We start from the raw sequence: 23,072 nt of genomic DNA on the forward strand, positions 1-23,072 counted from the left end.
ATGTAAAAATAAAAAACCCCTAAGATTTGACCAAATGGTAAGTCACCCGCTTTCTATACATGCTTGCATTCATACAGAATGATTGACACTTCTTATCTGAATACAAACTGAAGTGGATTCATTATCTGTATTTAAAGATGAAATTAGCTGAAAGCATATTACAGCACTTGAGTGTTCAAGTCCCAGTTCATAAAAATTTTATTCTCACTTCAGCTAGAATCTTCCTGCACTGTGTGCTGGAACGGAACTTGCCCCGAGGCATAAATGCACTGCACAGCTAATTCGACATGTCTTCTAATGAACGAGAATCAGCCACACATCCACGGCTCTGCAGCAAAGGTGGGGATGAGTGAGATGAGGTGTGCCAGAAGCGTGAAAAGGTGTCTCTTCCCCTTTCTTTAAGGCACAGCCTTGCGAGATAGTAGAACCCACACATCGTGAAGCAAACTCTGCTGATTTGCTAAAGCTTATTAAAAAGGATTAGCACGCCTCCTAATGCTCATGTAAGTATATATTGGGATGTAAACAGCAAAGAAAATAGCTCCTAGAAAGTCTTCAGATTGGTCAAAGGTCAGAGGAGCTTAGTTTAGGCATATGTATGATCGCACATATGTACCATGACTTAGCTGAAACAGCACAATCCGTAAAGGGGGAGAATCCTAACACAAGCATGCAATCCATTTACACGCTTGTCTTGTGTAAGCCCTTAGACACACGTACTGCTTTCAAGCCCGTACAATTGCAAAGCTCGTGTCAAACGATACGCAGAGGAGTCACTATACAAAAATCAGACTAATTCGCTATTGAATGTCTCCAAGCAAAGTTCAAGGAACGTCAAAACAAAAAAAAAAAACTCCTATGGCAGATCCTTCCTCAGGTTTTCAGCTAAAGATCATTGTATGAAATGAGCAATTCAGTCCTTAAAAATTTACCTATTTTATATTCCATTTGGAGAAGTTGCTGGTCAACTCAAACGAGCAGACACAGAGGCAAAGCAGTCTAAACTAACCAGACTGCATGCTACCTCTATCTCAGCTGGAGTTGTAAAAGAAAAAAAAAGAAGTACAAATTTGGCTTTTGGTAATAGGATAGTTATTAGAGAAATACAGGAAATAACTCCATGGAAAATAAGGCTTCAGTAGCTCTGCTATATGCAACCCCCCCCCAATTTAAGACTTTAGGTGTACTCTCCACTGCATTACAGTTACACTTGCAGACTCTCAAATTTTGAGCTTCAATAGTTTTATGTAATGAACTTCACAAACTAAGAACATAGAATAAAAAAATCAGTGTATCCAGTATAAAGGTATTATTTTAAAGCTTCATTTGGATAGGAGCAGCTGATTTCTGCAGCAAATACCCAGAAAAGCAAAATTACTGCTTTTAATTGTTACTTTATAAACTTTAATTAAGCTGCTTCATTAATTTCTTTGAAATAAAAGAGTCTGTTCTTTAAGTGTCTACTTACATGGCATCATTTTGTGCATATTTCCACTTGTGGGAACAATTTAATCCGTGCAACCTTCTTCAGAATAATATTCAGTAATTAAAACTAAATACAAGTCAAAATATAGATTGCTTAGCTACGCTTTTCTTCTGTTGAACAGCAAGATATGCTGGAATACTCCATTCTTATTTGTAAGCTTTTGTTGAGACCACTGGCACTACAGCCCTACTTTGTTCTAAAGGTGCCAAGACACCAAAAAAAAATCACCAACTGGTGATTGGTTATTTAAATTCAGCTTACAGAATAGTCTTGCAATAGCACAGCCACGTTTAAACTCAGTTAAGAAGCGACCTCTTCCCCAATATATCAGCATAGTCTTTTTCTGCACCTTCTGTCTTTCTCAATACACTCAGATACTGACCAGGCTTGACAGTTTTGCCTCATACACATGAAGCTCAGAACCCAAAGTTTTACATCTCAATGTTGCCCTATGACTCCAAGAACTAAAAAAACCAGCACCATCATAATTTTCAGTGTCTTAAGATAATGACAAAAACTGTGCTGCCTAGATCATACGATACATAAAATTGTAGTGGATTCACATTTCTGCTCCTGCTTTGCAGCACTAATGTTTGGAAGTCTTTTATTAAGTATTTAGGCACATTCATAAGGGATACTCTGCATTTGGATCAACAATCTTGATAGGGTCTACACAGCTTTTAGATTCTACAACTTTGTTACTAATATAACAAAAGTAATTAAAAAGGTGATGTTGAAACTCAAACCAACTGCTAATTTCACATGGGGTACATATCAACATCCAAAAGAATCTGCCCCTTACCAGGCTTGACCACACTCCACTAGATTCAAATCAATGACAAACGCACACCACATGCTACTTTTCTGATGTTTCAGCTACACTCCTTTTCCTTCATATTTAGTTATTGACACACTTCTTTTTTTTTTTCTTTAAGTAGTGTGTCCTTAAAGCAAACATCATAAACCACTTCTCGGGCTGTGCATTCAGCAAGTAACTATTGTCCCTATTATGGGCTGGAACAGGTTGTTCAGGTTGGCTGTGCAATCTCTGTCCTTGCAGATACTCAGAAGTTAACTGAGCAAACCCATACTGGCTCTGCTTTGAGCGAGAGGCTGGCTGGACCAGACAACCCTCAGAGGACCCTTCCAACTTAAATTATTGTACAATTCTGTGAATAAAGTAGAGTTCAAAGTACTATGTTTCCCAATCCATTTGTTTCAAAAAGGCAAAGAGACGATTTCTCATCCGTACCACAGCAGTTAAGTATTTGCCTTTCAGACCAACTGCTCGGGATTGCTGTTGGACAGAACGGCTGGTCTGAGGGCAGCAAGAGGTCAAAGGGGCAAACTAAGAACTGCTGGATTTTGGAGACTGAAGAATTAAAGGAGTCGAAAACTAAGCAGGTGTTCAAGTACAAAGACAACTAATTTCAAATTCTCTGCTGAGACATTTCTGCCTCACTAGCCAAAAGAAAGAAGATTCCTTTCAGACAGTGCTACCTGTAGGTAACAACAAATTGGGGGTGGAGAGATTCCTTGAATATACAGTGAGTATTTTGGCTGTACTAGACTTTATGTGCAATAGGAGAATGAGAACACTGAAATTCCTAATTTTACTTTGCAATAGTCAAATTTAGGATTGATTATTTCACTGGCAAGATATTAACAAGTAACTTCAGAATTTTTTGATGTTGTTATTTTAGAAGAATGATCCTAAACCAGCTTAATTTATTATATACCAAAATCTTCAAACACCATGTGTTTTCTCTGATCTCGAAGTGCGCTAAAACATTCCGCATTTTTGCAGTGCATAGTACTTGCTGAAACAAAAAGAAAACCCAAACCCCAAAATCTAAATCGATCTGTGGCTGAGTGACTGAATAATGCTGTAAGTGTATGCAGTGTTTTGCACTGGCTTTTCTAAATTTGTTTTCTCTTTTGTGGGAACAGCATGCTCAATATTCACCGGTGCTTTAGACTGCTGAAATGCTACTTCAAAAAGGTATCAACATGTTTCACAGGTAGTTGATTAATTTTGTCAATTTTTTTTCTATTCTTTTCTAATTATTTTGGAATGTTTCAGCAACCACTCTTGGGAGTTTTTGTGGCTGGACATAGGCTTGTGCTCTACATTCTCAAATTGGGCTGGACAATCACTTATCTGCATCACTTTGTAACGTCATAAGATTTTAACTTTTTTTTTCCTAAATCTTTGTTGGTTACATGCAGCATATGTCAGCTGAAACTGGGGCAGCATTTATCCAATATTTTCTTAAAAATTTCTTCTGTACAAAGGTAAATAAATGCATCTTCAAAGGGCCCAAACACCCTGCAGAAACTTCCATAAGTAAAGTAGGATTTATTTTCCTTACTCATCTGACAAACAGAAGAATTTTCTTTTTACTTCAAACTAAAACCCACGTTACAAACAGGATGAGACCACATCTGGTGAGGGTTGCCCCCACCAGCAGAGAAAAGATGGCCTGCTTACAAGGAGCACTGCTGTTATACACTTCTTACTTTACACTTTGTCAAAAAATTACAAGCCATCCTGAGACACTGACTGATTGTACAGACTCTTTGTTATTTTAGAAGAGATACCAACTCCTCTCCCTTACACCTTTCTGTGTCTTTCACAACAAACTGTTGAACAACACCCACTAGCTTTTAAATCTAAACAATGGTATTTGTGATGACTTTTTACCAAAAAGTGTAACTTCCTTAAATCCCATTAATGCAAATAGTGACTGGCAATGTCATCTAAGCATACACAAGCAATCAATTTCATATTTATGTTAAAAAATGTGATGGTTGTTAGCTTTAGTGAAACAAAAATTGTGCTGGACTCTCATCCCAAAGAAGTGGGAAAATACCCACTGACTAAAAAGATGCAACTGATTGTTGGTATTGGATGTATCCCTTGAGAATTTAGACATTATTTCCAAAAAATAAGAAAATTGCTTTGTCTGAATGGTTTTGCTTGCTTTTGTAATATTACTAACACATCTTAAAAAACCCCATCTTCATGAAATCACTGACACTGTTTTTTCATTAAACGTAAGAAAAAGGTGTAATGGCAGAGGTTGCTCCAAAACAAAGAAGACAAATCTTCATGGAAAACCAACACAGCTCAAAAGCACCTACAAACAACAACCCTCTATCTTTAACTCTCTTGCTGCATTTCAGGAGCAAGAGAGTGAATAGTCTACGGTCCCATGACACACCTCATGATGATTCTCTGGCATTTAAACAAAACCATGGGACCACTGTCATTTATTTACATCGTGGGCTGCAGTGCAGCAGGATGAATGCACTCACCGTGGTGGTCAGCAGTGAAGTGGGGGAAGGGCACTCATGCACCTCTTGCTAACACTGCTGGATGGTACTGTGTTAGTGTTAGTCATTAGCTGCATGACAGTAGGCTACCACTGAGAAACCTCCTTGTTTCCAAATGTGACCTCTCACATTTTTCTCCTCTTTCCTGCCAAATGGGAAGCCAAGACTTTGTTGCCACGCAGTGTGTGAACAGCTGGATCTACCCCTTCCTGACTTGTGCTCTTCCAGCACTGTACAAACTCTGCGCCCTGTGTTGGTGTCATGCACAGTATTTCATATATATATATATTATTTCATATACAAATCAAGAAAGTATGTCACAGCATACTACATAGTACTTCCCATGCCCGTTTGCCTCTATAACAGACAGCAGAGCAAATGGACAAGCTGCAGTGAAAGAAAAAAAGTTTTGCTACATCCTCTTTCACTTAATTTATCTTTTCTGAATATTGCATTTAGAAAAATAACAAATCCTCGCATAGCATATTCATTGGTTGCAAAACCCAGGATTAATTTCTTTATTTAGTATATATTTTATTATTTAGTATAATCTTATAATTTTTCTAGAGCCTTGGCCAGAAAACAAGAATTATTCCTGGCTTTCTCACTTCTGCTACTAGTTGTACCTTTTTTACACTCATTTACAAATCTCTATAATGCCAACCACTATTAAGGCCTTGACTTCAACAAAATTTTAAATCCATATTATCAAACGGTAACAATTAAAAAACTGATAATCTCAGTTTGTTGTTTCAGAATTACACATCTTATCTTGCATGCAAAGTAGATGTAAAATGGGTAAAAGTTTTTTGACTTTAAAAAGTCTGAAATATTTGCCACATACAAATGAGGGTGATGGGAAAGCTGCTGTTTCTTTCAATTCCACACATGAATTTCGTCCCTGCCATGCATTGGTACTTTCCGTTTTGTTATCTGAGAAACCCTACTAAAACAACTGAAATTACTTTTTCATCTCTGTAAGAGACTTTCAAACACCACAATGATGGATCAATAATTTGCCTGGATGTGGTGTGATGGTGTAGGAAAAGCAGAGTAAAACATTCAGATACTAATGTGAGAAAATACGTTCAGAAACACAGACCTTAATCCTTTTGTGATAGCAAAGTCCTTCTGATAAAAAGATTGAGCAAAACTGGGAGAAAAAAAAAAAAACTAAAAAATTTGCAGAACACAGTGGACTTATTGACATGACAGTTTCAGACCTAATGAAATTCATACAAAGTATTTCACTTCTATATTTGTGTCAGAGACTTCACTAAACTTGCTAGGACAATGCAGATTTTTTTGTCTGTGAAAAAATCATGGATACTATTTTAATATAATACGCATCAAAAGAAAAATTCAAAATTTGAGATATTTTGGGGACTCAATGAAAAACAAGCCCCCAGATTTGATCAGGAATGTTAAAGTAATTCTAGTAACTGAATAGAAAGATGAGAAAGGACTGTGACGCTGGGAAGAAAAGACTGAGCAATGTGCAAAACACAAGGAGAAAAGGCAACACAGCAAAGAGCAAAAGAATAAATACTGCTTTGTACTGCACGTGCCCTCTATGTACCGGCCAAGTTACTATGCTGGGGTGACCTACAGGCTACTGAGTTCATTTAGCATGGATGTAACTAATGACAACTCTTATATTAAACAAAGAAATATAGAAAAGAAGGATTTGACATCATAAGTTTAAAGCTGACTTCTGCAAAACCCAAAGTTGATTATTGTTTGAGCTCACAAAGACTATGTAGAATTTTTCACCATCATTATAAATTCATAATAGCTGTGCTTGTGCAAGAGATGATTACACAAAGCTAGTAAAAATCACACGCTTTCTGTCAGTTGCTCAAAATACAAAACTCAAAGGGTTTTTTTTCTCCTTCCTTACATTTTATTCAAGTGTTCAAGTTGTCTAAGCATACTATAAGTTTTTAAATTTCATGTGTAGGATCCAAGATATGAAATAATTTCAGTCAAAATACAGAATACACTGACAAATGTTTAATTTAGTAAAGCAATTTTAGATGCTTTTGTCCCCCCCCCCCCCTTTTTTTTAAAGTATGGAAATGACATTGTTTGGACTGCAATTGTAACAATTAAAAGGAGAAAACCCATTCTGGACTTACAAAACCAAGTAGCCTGACTTAAACATTCACACAAGTGTCTCACAGACATATCTGAAGAATAAATTTAGTGCTCTCAGTGGTGATTTAGAAAAAAAATCAAACCTGATACAACTGTGACTGTTGTAGAGAAAAACCTAAAAGCACAATGATTTTAAATAGCAAGGTAAGGTTAAGGTCCTTTTTAAGTTCTAAGAGGAAGGAAGGACAGAGTTTTTCTAATAATGCAAATCACGATTTTTTTTAATACAGACCTGTACTTGTGTGTTAGCCTTCCATACTAGCAACAATCAGTCAGAGCTGTAACACTCTTCAGGCCCCAGTTCAAGAAGCAATTCTCAATCATGCATGTGGCTCAATAATTTATATATTATTTTCCACTGATAACTGAATATCCTTGAAAATGTTTAAAAATATTAAAAATTAATTATAATTTACCAACCTTTTTGTAGTCCATTATGTTTCCTTTTCCTTGTGCCTTTAAAAGAAAGAGATTTTATATAAGATATTATATACTACAAACTAGAGCTGCAAGAATAAAGAATGTAATTATAAAGAGCTACTACTTTAAACATAACTGACTTTCTTTAGGAACTTGATTCAGAAAATCCTAAAATATGTTACCAGCTTATACAACATGGTTCTTTTTCAGATGAGAGCTACAGATACTTAATGTAATTTTTAAACTTTGTTATGACTTGTAGTTAAACATTTGTTGAATCCAAAATGTTTTAGTCTTAAGAGATCTTGCTGTTTGCATTAATTAATCTCTCCCATGAGATTTTGAAATAAGCTATACACCATATCAGCAATAACAGGACTTATTTTCTTAAAAGAGAACTCTGTATATCCATAGTGATTTGCATTAGGTAATAGTCTACAGCTCTCAAAAGGGGATGTTGGATGCTGTCAGTGCTCTTACACCTGGATTAGAGGTGCTTTTAGTTTAGCAATGTATTTCAGCATCAGCATCACCCTTTTAGTAAGAGAGAGAGAGACTACAACCTGTAACTCCTAACACATTCAGAAAGAAATATGAATAAACTTTAAATTTCATCTTGCCCAGATGCAGGCAAGTACATAGTAGACCCTGAGATAGCTCAGTTACTTAGAGCATGATGCCAATAACACCTAAGGTTGTGGGTTTGATCCCCATACAGGCCATTCACTTAAGAGTTGGACTCTATAATCCTTGTGGGTCCCCTCCAACTCAGAATACATAGATTCTGATGAATATTTACAGAGATCCAACTTCCTCAGTTTTGTCACAGGATGATGTAGACAAGATGATGTCTTTCTCACTCAGTGGCAGTGCTCTGACAGAACCAGAGTATTCCTGCTTAACCACCCTGAAAGCCCTTCCCTGAGGTCAGATCCAGCTGTGTCATTATCACTTCATTCAACCACAGCTCTTCTTTTTTCAGGTACACTAAAGAAAAAAAATCACCTGTTTCTTTCCCTCTACCTTCCACAAGGAAAGACCACAAATCTCAGTTCTACTGTAACGTACCTCCTGAAAAGATATTAGGACCACTACCTCTCCATGTCCATGTGGACACTTGAGAGATCAGCCAAAAGGAGCAGACCAACCTGCACAAGGAGAAGAGCTGAGATCCACACTGAAGAGGAACATTATGTGGCAAGCACAGCTTTAAAGAAATGTTGCCAAGATGGTATAGGTTTGGAAAACAAATTAATTTTTGTATGGGAGGAAAAATAAAATAGATAAAAGAACCCACGAGAGACTAAGCAAATGGAAAATGAAGCAAAACAGTAGATAACAGAGCTGATTCCTCTGAAGGAAAAAGAGGACTGATCCACCAAATCTCTTTGCTTCTTGCTTTAATCTTCTCGAGAAGCAGCTTTTCTGGAATGCATATTAAGAAAAAAGCCTGGTAGAATTTGTGAGTAGCAAAACTACTGCCAATAACTGCTTCCTTATTCGTGTATTCCCATTACTTCGATTTGCCAACTTTTATTCACCCGGCTGGATCCTTCAGCTTCTTCAAAATATGTCTCGTAGTTATACTGTACATCAGTACACACCAGACGTACGTTCCTGAACAAGTGACTACCTGTATGCAGGTTCACACTGCAGCAAAGCATCTGACAAACTGTTTGAGGAAGATGCTTTTTGGTCTCAGCAATACCAGAAGAGGTGTGCTCAGCCTGCCTCCTCCTGCTCTTATTACCAACAGCAGTCTTACCCAATCTGTCTCCTGAGCCTTCTTTACTGCAACAAGGTTGTACAAACTTTGCTTTTTTTGTTTGTTTGTTTTGTTTTTTATCCTCACAGTAGTTTGACTCTGACTTTTTCTGACCCTCATCTCAGACACAGATCTTCTTTACCTTTTACATCAGACTTGCTCAACTGGTTAAACTTCTGACAGGGACTGAGTGGACTGCATGTGCTTTACCTATTTAAACCATACAAATGACATTGTGCAAGAGGGCGGCTTATGAGCACTGCCAATATGATGAAGTCTCTGGTCTGAGTGCTTGGCCAACACTGAATGTCACATAGTGAATGTGACTATGGATGATATCTCAAAGAGCTTGTGCTTAATGAAAGATAATTTTCCTTTCTAAACCAACACAAGTCAAGAAAGGCTCCTGAGCGAGATGTTCCATGTTGCAGCGAGTAGTTAGTTGCAGTAGTATAGTAAATACCAAAGTATACACATGCATATGTATAAATGTATGAAGTAGCAGTAGATAGCAAATAATTCTGCACAGTACATGTCACTTTGCACCCCGGCTCCCTTCACAGAGAACTGCTTCATTGTTTCTATAATGCCCATTTTTGGTATGAAAATTTAGTAAACAGACAGACAGTACTCCTGGAGTCCTGCAACCTCCTCTAGATTCTGCAGATGGGAAATTGTTTCAAAGCTTTTATACACCATGCTGTGGAAATACTATTATTCTCCAATTGCAATAATCCAAATCCATTTACATTCAACTCTCATATGAGCCCTGTGCTGTGACTGTAGGATTCCAAAATTCTTTGTCGCTCATTGTGAACTACCAGACCCTAACTTCAAAATGACAACAGATTTGCTTCACTTTAAAATCCCCCAACTCCATACCACTGTATGGCTGCAGGCTGTGCATACACTTCCCAGAATTTCGCTGCTGAAGAGACTATGCCCCTTGCTTTCAGTATGTGAAGACAGGCTGCAACCTGGCCATCATGAATGCAGAATGAGGCAAAGGCTCAGACTCTATGCCCTGTACCCAAGAGTCTTGCTTTTAAACCAGCAAGGAAAGGAGCCATTCAGCCAACACATCTTGAATGAATATGCTTGCACAGAGCCAGCTTCTTATTGAAGGCAGCAGCCTTTTTAACAAAAAATCTGTGTAACTACAAGCAGGAATTTCCAAATGGCAGTCACGATGGTTGTTTAGACAGACAAAACATGTCCAACTGATGAATGTTTAATTTTGGCCATTTCGGTCCTTTTCCCTCCTTTCCCTTCTTGCTGTCTTCTACAGTTACCTATTTGTGTTTCAGAAACACCCAGGAAGCTATTCATGGACCTGATTCCTGCTGTGGTACAAGACAGCTACCACATAGCTGCTATCTTATTGCCTTCCTCATCTAAGGGTTAGAGGAAAAAAATAGCTGAATAAGAGAACAAAGAATAAGGATATCACAGAGCGAGATCTCACAAATTTTTTGTAGTAATCAAAAAGCCAAGTCCCCTAAATCTTCCTCCCTTCATCCAAAATTACTGCTCCCAGAGTCAAACTGGCAGAAGGAAATGTGCCTACCTTTCAAGCACTGTGGTGGTTGAAGTTCTCTGCTATAAGCTGCCAGGGAAAGTAGCTTTAAATTAAGATATGGGACTGCAAAGTATTGCAGAGGAACAGACGTAAGCTCCACATAAATGAATGTTTGTTACACTGACACACAAAAGTTTGACAGAGCTTGACTGTCAGGTCTCTACAGTTCCTCCACCTCTTGAAAGCATGGAAGAGAGAGATAGTAAGCATTGGAGAGCGTAGGTAAACCTGCTGTTAATTTCTAAGTTTCTCTGAAGATTAAAAGTATAGGTAGGAAGAGATAAATAAACAGCAAAACCAGGACATTCTAAACAATGCTTTAATTTACCTCTCTAATCTGCTTAATCCATGCCTCCCTTCCAAGGAATTCCTGATGAAGGATTGCAGGAGCAGAATTCAAACTGAAGGCCATTGTGTCACTTGAACTTTCTTTAACAAATGGCTGAAGGTCTGAATGTAGCTGAAAGAGAAGAACACATTTCTTCAGTTCCCAGGAACAGTCTACATATCCACCCATGCACCAAACTGAGGTCCATATCCTGGTTCTATACCTACTCACCACTTTCTGCTTTGACACTTGTACTTCGGTTGCACTTTTTCAAGTTTGGGGGAAGGACAGAAAGATGTTGTGAAATAACTGCAGTGGTGGAAAGTTGTGGTACAAGAGAAACATGTATAAAGTCTGCAAAGACATGGGTAAAGGACAGCTTACAGAGCTGGGCAAACCATAGGACACACCCATGCAGGAAACTGTGGAGCGTCAGGAAGCATAAAAAATATAAATGATCCAATCTTTGGTGGGAAGAATATCAGTTTTTAATCTGTGCAGGGTAATACATTCTACTTTACAGTACCTGAGGAAGCTGATGCAGTATGACCTTCCTTCTGACAAAGGAAATGCTACATAGCTAGGAGCTTTCTATGAAAATTATGCAATCCTTTATACACAGCTATGTGTCAATAGTGAATACATTAATATTAAAGCATTCACAAAACATTAAGGCTATAGCTGCACTAGAAGCAATTTTCTGGTGGAACGGTACCTAGTAATAGCATACAGTGGCATTTCTATGGCAGTAAAACTATGCTTTATAAAACCACTTCCTTCTCCTGTAGGAACTAGAAACTATCTAAATCAACTCAGCTGAAGTGCATGAGAGGCCTGTCTGCCTGTCTCAAGCTACATCCAACCTTGCAAGTGGTGCAATACAACAGGAACAGATCTTTAGGGCAAAACAAGAGTGCCAAGAATCTGAGTTCCCCACTGTGTGTCTTCCTTTGGACTAGCTCTAGCTGCAGACTGAAAGTCTTCTCGTGGAGGTCAGAAACCTTCTATGGGAAATCCTACTGCTGTAAAGGTACAAGCTGCTCCTGTCCAGATCTGGTGGCCTCCCTTCTTATCCTCAAGCTGCCCCCTCTGGAAGTTACCTCCAGAGCAGGTTATTCAGAACGGAATGTAAGCAGGTCCTTCTGCCGCTGCAGCTCGTTCCTCAGCCTGTGTGCTGCTGCCGGCAGCTGAGCCTCAAGTACAAATCTCTGCATGGTGGCAGTCAAGGCCCAACACGTGATGTACATACTGGGAAACAAGAGGCTGGAGATCAGCACTGAGGAAATGGACCTGGGTGTTTGACGGCAAGTTGGATATGAGTCAGCAGTGCCCTGGCAGCCAGAAGGGCCAACTGTATCCTGGAGGGCATCAGGCAAAGCATTGCTAGCTGGTCAAAAGAGGTGATTGTCCCACTCTGCTCTGCACTGGCGTGGCCTCGCCTTGAATATTGTGTGCAGTTTTCAGCACCACAATATAAGAAAGATATTAAGTTCTTAGAGAGAGTCCAAAGGTGGGCAACGAAGATGGTAAAGGGCCTTGAGGGGAAGCTGTATGAGGAGCAGCTGAGGGCATTTGTTCTGTTCAGCCTGGAGAAGAAGCCTGAGGAGACTCATTGCAGTCTACAACTTCCTCGTGAGGAGAAGTGGAGGAGCAGGCACCGATCTCTTCTCTCTGGCAATCGGTGACAGGACCCAAGGGAATGTCCTGAAGTTGTGTCGGGGATTTAAATGGATTTAAATTTAAAATGGATTTTATGGAATGGTTCTTCACCCACAGGGTGGTTGGGCACTGCAGCAGGATCCTCAGGGATCGTGGCACCAAGCCTGTCGGAGTTCAAGATGCATTTGGACAATGCTCCTAGGCATATGGTAGGATTCTTGGGGTTGTTCTGTGCAGGGACAGGAGTTGGACTCGGTGATCCTTGTGAGTCCCTTCCAACTCAGGATATTCTATGACATGCTTCCTTCTGCAACTTTAGCTGCTGGGGCTGTGGCTTTAGGAAAAATGTAGGAGCAAAGAAGGTAAAGTTTTAAGCTGCTGCAGAAAGATGTGCTAGAGGGACATGAACAGAAGCTTGAATGTAATGAGTTACTTTGCCAGGAGTGTGATTTTGCCAGTTCACAAGCACTGTTCATACCAGCAGTTTCCGCAAACATCTTCACACCAGGCAGCAGTTAAATCTCTCAACAATGACCTGCTGGCAAAAGTCTACAGCATAGTGGCAGTACACAACAGAGCCCAAGATCTACACATCTTACAAGCCCTGCTGTATTTAAGATCCCAAAACCAAAAGAAAAAGCGTACCTTATGGCTCATAGACATATGCTTCCCATACTGGAATGCCATGTCCTGAATCTCAGTGCTGTGCTTTGCTAGCTCCATTGCAGCCTGGCAGCTCTTTGCCAGCAAGGCACTGTGTGACAGGAAAACCTGCTCCTTCCAGCGAGAGATGCCAATATCATCTGTAAGACAGTTCTCCTGAAAATGAAACAAAGGCTAACATGAAAACACCAAAACTGCAGATGTGTCAGCTCACAGAATAGCGTGGCACAGGTGAGTAACGTGGTAAGTAACAAAACAATCAAAACTCTGAGTGCCATGGTGCCAAATGAAGAAGGCATGGGATGATTAGGGATGATTAGAGAAAAGTATCAGAATAAATATGCTGGCAGCTTCAAACAAAACCCTTTTTCATTTCTGCTCAAAAAGAACAATGCAAAATATGTAGAGTTGTCAACATATTCAGTACAACATATTCAGTACAAGTCTTTTCTTAATGATTGTATCATTACACTGAACATTAATAGCCAACTGCATCCCTCATGAGGGACTGGGGAGTTTAAAAAAAACCCAAACAAAACTCTAAAACAATAACAAAACAAATCCCAAAAGTAAAACTCCACAAAGTACACCTACATTTCAGCCCCTTGCCAGTTTCCAAGAACCAACAATCCCAAACAAACTTGAGAAGTCCCTACAATTTCTCCTTTGTGGTCAAGAAAAAAAATGCATTACAAAAGGTATTAAATATCCTTATAGACTGCTTTGGAAAAATGAAGGGCTGCAATGGATGACTTCTACCTCTTCTACTGCCATATTAAGGATGAGGAATGACTGAATGTAGTAAAGCTGCAATTAAGAAGTGTCAGGTATTTACTTTCTCAGGGACTGAGAGATCTCAGTGACGCCTCTATTGAACTTTATCACCTTGACTGTAAGGTCAGAAATGCTCAACCATTCTCAAAACCTTTTATATCCAAAATATTAATTTGGATTACTTTCCACAAAGTATTTTTTAATTAACACAAATAAAATACTTTCTCCCCAAATCCAAGGTTAACTGCCATTTCTTAGACTTAAAATGCATTAATATGGCACTACTTCACTAATGGGTCTTCAAAGCTAGACATCTGTCTCACCTACATGATACTGTCACACCTTTAGGTACTCTCTGAAGAGAGCAAAAAACAAAAGATCAAAACCTGAAAGGATCACAGTTGTTTTACTTGGGAAAAAAAAAAATAAAATCAGCAATGAGAAGCAACAGAAAAAAATTTCAAGCACAGAAATTCTGTAATTTTTCAGTTCAGTTAAATCTGCAGCATACACCAAGCCAAAAGATATTCTTTAAAAGAGTAATATAAAAACCCCTTTTATATAACAAGCTTTTCCCCTCAAAGTGATGTCAACTAAATTACTTAGAAATGAGCAAGAAGTAATTCTGTGTGACCCTATAGTTTTCTAGCAAGGTATTATCTGTCGTGAAATCAGTAACAAATGAAATAGAATCCATCCGTTCAGCTCTAATTTTCCTCCCTTATGGGTATCACCCAGAAGTGCTGTGTTACAAGGGAGAGGATAATTTGAGACTAATGGAAGAAGTAGGAGAATTCTGTAACGCCAAGTAACACAGAGCTGTATCAAAATGTCTTTGCTTTCAGACATGCTATTAAGTTATACAAGGAAAGTGAAGAACAGAGAAACCACATGTTTGCTATTATGCATATGACAACTTACAAAGTCAAGCCTAAACTTTCCTCGTGTTTCAGTATTTTTGTTTTAATATCTTAACTCATCCTAGAGCATGTGCAAATTCCCATGACTGGCAAAATGTCAAAATGAGCATTTAATTCAAGTAGTTCCGCATATATCAAGTCTCTTTTTTCCCACTCAGATACAGATCAATTTATTTGAAATTTAAAATCAGGAGCTCTTGGAAGACGAAACACAATCTTTTCCTTAACAACCAATCTGCTCAGTGAAAAAACAGTATTTACTAAAATTCGCTGGATGATATTGAAAATTGGCAGTGATTTTCATAATCATTTGTTCCGAATCCAAATAAGACGAAAATACTCCAGAAAAATACCCTGAAACAATTTTGAAGTTAAAAAAAATATATCTTTCAGAAGACCCCTAAGTTGAAAATATTTGCTTGCTGGAGCCTTTGAGCAGCAAGAGAAATGCAAACATTATCATATATCAACAGCAGGAACTGAAGAAGCTTAAACAATTAAGCAACTCAACATATACAAGGAAATCAATTCTATGATTGGTTACAAAATTATATTCTTAAACAAGCTTCAATTTCATAACTGGATTGAAAATGATGGCCCAAAAAGTTACTGCCCACTAGATGAACATTATGGAGAAGCTTCAAGCATCTAAAATGAGAATCTAACTTGAAAAAAAAAAAAAAAGACAAAATTGGACACATATTTGAAGATCCAGTATTGAAATCTTAAAAAACATAACTACTGTAAATCCCTGGGTTACAGAAACAAGCCAGTTGTAAAAAAGCATTATGTCCATATGGATGTGGCTTAGCATATGAACTTGTATGACAGAATATAGCCGATTTTAATCACAGAACCTCTTATCACCACACACCCCTAAAGCTTCTGTTGTTTAAGAAGGCAGATATAACCTTTCTTCAGCAAAGAAGGAAAAAAAGAAGTTTTTTTCCCCATGTCTAACTCATGTTGTTCATAAAGTGTTCACCCACCACACTATATTCATACAAGGGTATGTAGGACAAGTCTAAAACATTATTGTAAAAACATCAAGGGAGAACCAAAATTAGTTCTACATTGCAAAAGCTGTAAAATCTGACATCAAGACAATGCTTACTACTTCTAGAGAAATTTTCACTGCTTTGTAAGCTTTGTTTTGTTTTGTCAGCAGTGGGTATAAAAGTGGACATTAACAGGGCCAGAAGACTCCTTAGTCCTTCATATAAAAACCTTTTCAAACTCAAATTAATTCCAATTGTAGTTGACAGTGCTCAGACTATCGATTAACTAATGCCTGGGATCTCATTCACAAGTTCTATTGCCAAGAAACTGGTCCAGATCACAACCATTCCTGAGGCTGTCTGGGTGGCAGAAGCTGGATGAAGAGAGTCAAACCCCTCACCATCATCAGAAGAAAACAGCCAACTCCAGATACAGTTTGCATAATGTCATCATGGGAATACAGAGAAAATATACAAATCCAGCTCTGTCGATCATCATTTCCCATGGGAAATTAAAAACAGCTGAGGGTGCTCCTGTTTTACTATCAGCAAGTCAGTTACTGCTTTGTTAGAAATTGGCTAGTTGATTTTTTTTTTTTTTTAATAAAGTTACTTCCATAATTTTAAACTATGTCTGAAACAATCATCTCGGGAAATAGGAAACAAAAAAACTTTTAGAAAATGAAACTGCGGGACAAAATATGCAAACATGACTATCAGGAAGGGCAGCTTTTAGTGGTGGCAACAAGGACCCCCAATACAAAAGCAGCACTTTTAACTCAGTTTGATTTATCACACTAAAGAAGATGCTCATATGTGGTTCAGATGAAAACATATTAAGGAAATACACATGAAAAAACCTGTCTTCAAAGTGCAAAAACCCATTTGTAAAACCAGGAAGGAGTAGAAATCAGAGATTCTTCAATGTAAAACTTCAGCTACAGTTTGTAGGGGAAAACTTAATTTATTTCCATACCATGGCAGCTCTTTCTTAGCCATCTGCTGTTGCACAAAATGATTGAAATGTCTGAATCACTTATATGAAACTTTAGTTTAGTTCTCAATGGGCAAATAATCCACAGAAACCCACAGAAATAATTTTAAATTGCATATTCAAGTTTTAAATTAGATAGTTCAAGAACTTCTATTTTACATAAATAAAATCCAATGCAACTATGAATCATTCTACCAGTAGCAAGACCCTGCAAACCATCTTGCACATGGTTCACATAAGCTTTCAACAGATGTATTCATGCTTGCTGAACATGACAGGGCATGTTTTATTGGTCTATTAATATATGTCTTCACTGCTTTTGGAGGAACAAGGGTGTCTGTAAATGAGTCAAAGCGTGCCACCAACTACTTCTATCATGACACTAAAAAAAAACCCACACATGACTTAAAAAAAATTTTGAAAACTTATAATAAATTTAAATATCTCTTCACATCTGTTACTTTAAATCTCTCTGGAAAAGCTTAGTATTTAAAAGAACAAAAGCAGTAAACAAACAGCATTGGCCTTCTTTCTAGCTATGCTTTTTTCCCCCGACACATTTCCCCACTCTTTTCACAGATGCTCTTTACTCAAATTCCATATTTAATCCTTCCCTTTTGTCTTGCAACAGAAACATTTGCTTAAAAAAAGTGAAAACTCTGACTGCTGCACTGCTAAAAGGTGATTCACAAGTCTCAAAATGCACTTGGTTTACTTTTAATGGTTAAATTATAAACAAATCCTTTACTTTTAACACACTCATAGCAGTCCAGTTGATGGGCATGTGCAGTATTCCAAAACATTACTTCTCAAAGCAGGTCTGGTGACCAAATATCAACGAAGTGGTACCACTCATTACACGGAGCCTGCCCATCTCCAGAAAACACATTTATTAGAAATACCTGTTAGTTCACTAATTGGTACAATGAGTATTCGCCACTAATGTATTTCTTTTTAAACTAGTTTTACATGATAGTTATGCACAACTTTCACACCATGGCATCAAAAACACCTAACAGCTCTTCTGGTCACCAATGGAACACGTTGGAAGTGGTCTTGTCTTACATAATATTCCATTCTGACACTAACAGGAGTTTTGGCAATGCACATTTAGCAGCAGCTAGATACTCTGGAGGAAAAAAAAAAAAGAAACCAAAAACCAACCAAGTGATTTCCCATGAGAGTCCCTAATGCTTAAAGATTGCAAGAACAGTCTGGCAGGTAAAGCTCAAGAGCCAACACTCAAGTCCCACTCTTGATTCTGCAGTTTGACCTTGAACTTCCCTGTATCTCTTGTACTTGTTCAGTGGACCAACAAGGATATTAAAGCAACCTTCATTAATATTTGTTAAATGATCTGAAATATTAAAACAGAATATTTTTAAAAGTACGACAATATTCTCTGAGTTAGCAAAACGAACTCAAACAGTCCTTGGGAGCAACAATGAAGGCTGAAGTTGGTTTATCCTCAGGTAAAACACAGCAGATGCAGAAGCACTGCCAAGTTCCCAACACTGCACTCCTCCCACGCTTCCACCCAGGGTCCCCTCCTGAGAGGTGCCAGAGGATGCTGGGCACATGCCCCTCCTCTGTGCACAGCCCAGTGAGCCGCGGGCCCCAGGCAGCTCCTGAGTGAGCCACTACTGCTGTCCTGCTGGAGGCTCTCCCTCAGCTCGTGTGATTGCTTCCATCAAAATGAGAGGGATACATTTGAATAAGGTTAGTTTTAGTGACACGTCGCTGCTGCTGCAGAGCAGGAGAGACAGACACCGACCAAGGGAGCACCCTCTGGAGCCCAGCCGCTGGTAGGCACTGGCACTCTCCACTTGGCCATAGTGGTTTGGTTGGGGCAGGGGCATCAGGGCAGGCATCTACTGTAGCAGTAACCATGAAGCCCAGCAGTAATCAGGCCTTCCACTAAGGTATTAATTTGCTACATAATACAACTAAGCAACATCAAACTAGAGCCGCAATTTAAGTACACAACACCTACTGAACCGTAAGATTTGGGTCTCTGAGGTGAACCAGGGGCATGAGACAACGCCACTACAAGTGAATTTATCTACCTCAGTGGCTTTCAAGATTGATATTCACATATACGCAGTGCTCATCAGTGACTGAAAAGTTGCTGCCATAAAACCTGTAGAGGTCATGGCAACTTCAAATTGTTGACTTTATTGCATATGTTAAGACGCAGTAATAGTAAAAATCAAAGAAAGAAGTCTTTTTTTCGCCAAAACTCTGCCCAAGCAAGCCTACTTCATGAGTGCTCTCTAGAAGTTTCCTTAAATATTCCAGTAAAGACAATACATGCATGGTGACTTCTGATGAAGAAGAATATGCTGCTACACTCCTAACACTTCAGGACAAAACTCAGAAGAAATGAAATGATGTACATTCAGGATGAAGCATTTTGTAAACATCTTTGGGCTTAGAAATGACAGGTTTGACATGAAAATATTAATGATGTTGAAAACATTGTAATAAATGCCTCTAACAGAACCCTGACTAGAAACCTCTGGAAGTGTTTGGAAAGCCTGTAGTAAGATGTGTCTAGAGTGCCTGGTAGTGACACAACATTATCTTATTAAGCACTCACAGAAATAAAATAGTCCCTCCTTGAACATTTCTGGAAAATTCCATCACAGCTTAACGATGACATTCACTAGGATGAGAACTAATTCTCTTCCTCCTTCTCCCTTCTTTTAAACAGATGAGAAAGTAATCATGTTTACTGCAGTCACGCATTAATATCACAAAATGCCTTGGGTATATAAATCTACTGAAATTCTTACCTCAGATGATTTTGAGTTTTCATAATATATACCTTGAACTAAGTCACCAATAGCACTTGAAATGAGTTCCACAACCTGTAAAAGAAAAGGAGAAAAAAACTTACATCTTTAACTATCACCAAATTCACTAACAAAGCTACTGCCAGATTTCCAGAGAGACAAACCACAACAACATTCCTTGCAGAAAGCTAGTTGTGAAAGACTGCAGGACTCACTAAGATTAGTTCTGCACAAGCATGATGCTGTGTCTCTGCTAAAACCTCTACAACAGTAACTCTCCAATCAAAGTTTTAAGTTAATATAAATGAAAAGCAAGACTTGTTTTTCCTAAAGTGTGAACTATGGAGTGTATTCTCAAAAGGACGTTCACAGAACTAATAAATCCCAGTTCATGAATATGAGACAGTACCTCATCTGGGCTTTGTTTTGTTTTGTTTTTTTCCTGCCAAGTAAATACTTCACAATACCTCTCCTTGGGAGCTGTTAAAATTCTAATCTTCGTGGCTAATACAGAAAAGTCAGAATCCATAGAAAGGTAACCTTTCAAATGTGATCATTTGGTATTCGTGTGCCCTGGGAATGCACTGTGGATGTATTTAGTGCATGGCCTGAGGCTCAGCTGTACCACATACACTGAAAGTCTGCAACACGGGAATGTTTAAATCAGATTTATCAATCTGTATTATCTTCAGGGTTCAGACTTTTTATTTTATTCAAGCAAAGCCTAAAAATCTGAACTTGATCCAGAATGTAAAACAAGCAGTCCTCGGTCTCCCTGGAACTACTGTACAATTTAAAGTTGTGCACATGAACTGTCTTAATTGGAACAAAATACTCAGATTTATTGTAAAATTAAATGCAGGCATTTCAAATAAGCACACCTTAAGGCTACCTCTTTGGTTGCTCATAAAGTTTTAATTTCTTGAATGTTTAATTTCCTATGCATATGAGTCTATATCTGATTCCTCTTTTTGCTTCCTAAAATTCAACACAGCTCTTATTGAATTAAAAGATTTAGTTTCAATTTTTATCACTCCTGTAACTGAAGACAAGAAGTCAAATGATAAACCCCCTAACGGAAAGATATTCTAACATTTAGGCATGCTTTATTTGATAATAAAAACACATTTGTATGCTAGTTTTGAGCATAGCAGAAAGGTTGTGTTTTCTTTTTTTTTTTTTTTTTAAAACACTGGTTCATATACATATTCATATACACACAGCAAGTGCTAACTTTAGAAATGGTGCTGATTAAAAGTCATGTTTTTTCTTGCAATGCATATGGGTTAATTTGCAAGACCTACAAAAACAGCCAGGAAAAAAAAAATCACATTGCCCTTTAGGAAATTAGATACCGAAGAAATATTGTAGCAATATGAGCTGCTAAGGAACTGAAAGGACAATGATCCTACAGTGTTACCAGATGTGTTGAGTTATTTAAGTGGGGAACAGAGAAAATGAGGGTCTTTTTTTTTTTTTTTTTTTTAAACAACCCGTCCCCCGTGTCCCCCCCCACCTTTTTTTTAAAGGTATCAGATAAGCCTTATTCCCAAATCCAGGAGGACTGAGTATCGCCAATAGGTCTATGAAAGTCTGTAACTAAATGCCCAGGATCAGATTGTATTACAGTTTATACAAGCAACATCCCAAGATTCTTCTGATGGCTAGGACATATAATACAGATCAATCACTCACTAAAAAATGTTATGGTTTGTGAAATGGTCTGAGCTCAGAGACCTACACTGGTAATACGAAGAGGAATTTACAAAGACACTGAGTCCTACTCTAAATGTCAAAGTGATAGTATGAACTTTTAACAATGCAGCTCGCTCTGGATAACTAGACCTTTTCCTCTCTCGCCTGAAACTCTAGACCGAGCAGAACCCTGTTTTGGGGTTTCTTTTTTCCATCTCTCCTCCCTCTTTTTAGTGCAACTCTACTCTCAAAGGCAATTTTAAATGTCTTAAAACAAGCTTAGTGAAACATTTGTGAACAACTGTACCTCTTCCTCTTACGAGTTTATAAAACATCTTAGGAGAATTACAGATCAGCTATTTAGAAGAATCCTCATATTAAATATCATCAGGCCTTTAGTGACTTATTGAGCACTGTATGTTAGTGAGAACTTAATATTACCTCCCTTCTTTGCAAATATATATATATTTTAAAGAATATTTTTTAAGGTAAATGTAAGGCCATACAATTCACTACCAGGAATGAAATTCTAGTTTCAAGAGCACAGTGGGATGCTTGCATGAGGCTCTGTTACCTCACCAATCCTTAATCTGATCTATGAAAAGCATCTGCTGCTCAGCACCAGTGGCCTGGGGTCCTGAGCGCTGCGGAAAGAAATGAGAAATGAGGAAACCAGGCAATTTTCCTCTGCATCCCAAAATGGCACAGAGGAAGAAATAATATTACAGATTCAGTAGTATTCATTCAGTGATACACTGTCTAGTTCTTGCGTAGCACTTTCCATCACAAAATTTGAAAGCAATCAACATCCCTGGAAAACTTATTCCCTACTGTTTTAAAACTTATTCCTTACTGTTTATAAAAGGGGAAAATGGTGACAATGAACTGATTTTCCACAAAACCATGCAGCATGCCAGTGGAAGAGCAGAAAACAGTACCCAAGTAATCCCCATTCTCATCAGTGCCTTTTTGCCTGATGAGTGCCCTGTTCCACTTGCTGGGAATCAAGTCTGAGAAGCAGGAAAGGTAGATGAAAAAAATGAAGTGCTCTCAATTGCTTCTCGTTTGAAGGTTGAACTCCATTTCAAACAAGTTCAGAGATGAGGAGAGAGAAGAAAGGATCGCCAGAATTAGTGCTTGAAAACAGCAGCAACTCAAAAGACACCAAAGGCAGGCTATTTATAATCTCTCTTCCCACTATTTTCTACTCCTCTACATGTTTTTGAGAAGCCTGGTTCCTCATGAGTACTCGAGATGAGCAGGAGTAACATCACATTGAGAGAAAACACACTTCCACTCTATTTCTCATTTTCCACTCTGCATCAGCATCTTCCAAAGTGCTGTGTTTTCTGCTCCCTCCCAGAGTGTCCCCATAGGGCTGGGAGCGGACAAGGGGAAGACCTGCAGGTGACAAGTGCACATGCAAGTGATTTCACAGCCTTTAAACACCCTTTGCAACAGTTCCACCAGCGTATCTTTTCTTTTTTTTTTTTTTTTTTTTTT

General features: G+C 38.3%; 1 protein-coding gene across 1 annotated transcript in view; it reads right to left on the reverse strand.

Moving 5' to 3' along the window:
* Positions 1-23,072, reverse strand: part of PDSS2 (decaprenyl diphosphate synthase subunit 2) — a 112,647-nt gene that overhangs the window by 3,434 nt on the left and 86,141 nt on the right. Inside the window, exons 4-7 of the mRNA XM_027895373.1 lie at positions 19,875-19,949; positions 13,376-13,549; positions 11,072-11,203; positions 7,400-7,435 (exon numbers count right to left, since the gene is read on the reverse strand). Of these exons, the coding sequence (XP_027751174.1) occupies positions 7,400-7,435; positions 11,072-11,203; positions 13,376-13,549; positions 19,875-19,949 (417 nt within the window). The remainder of the gene's footprint in view (positions 1-7,399; positions 7,436-11,071; positions 11,204-13,375; positions 13,550-19,874; positions 19,950-23,072) is intronic.

This window comes from Empidonax traillii, unplaced genomic scaffold (assembly GCF_003031625.1).
Source record: "Empidonax traillii isolate 1590-97213 ecotype Southwest subspecies unplaced genomic scaffold, ASM303162v1 scaffold16:size2589160, whole genome shotgun sequence".
In the NCBI taxonomy this organism is placed as follows: Eukaryota; Metazoa; Chordata; class Aves; order Passeriformes; family Tyrannidae; genus Empidonax; species Empidonax traillii.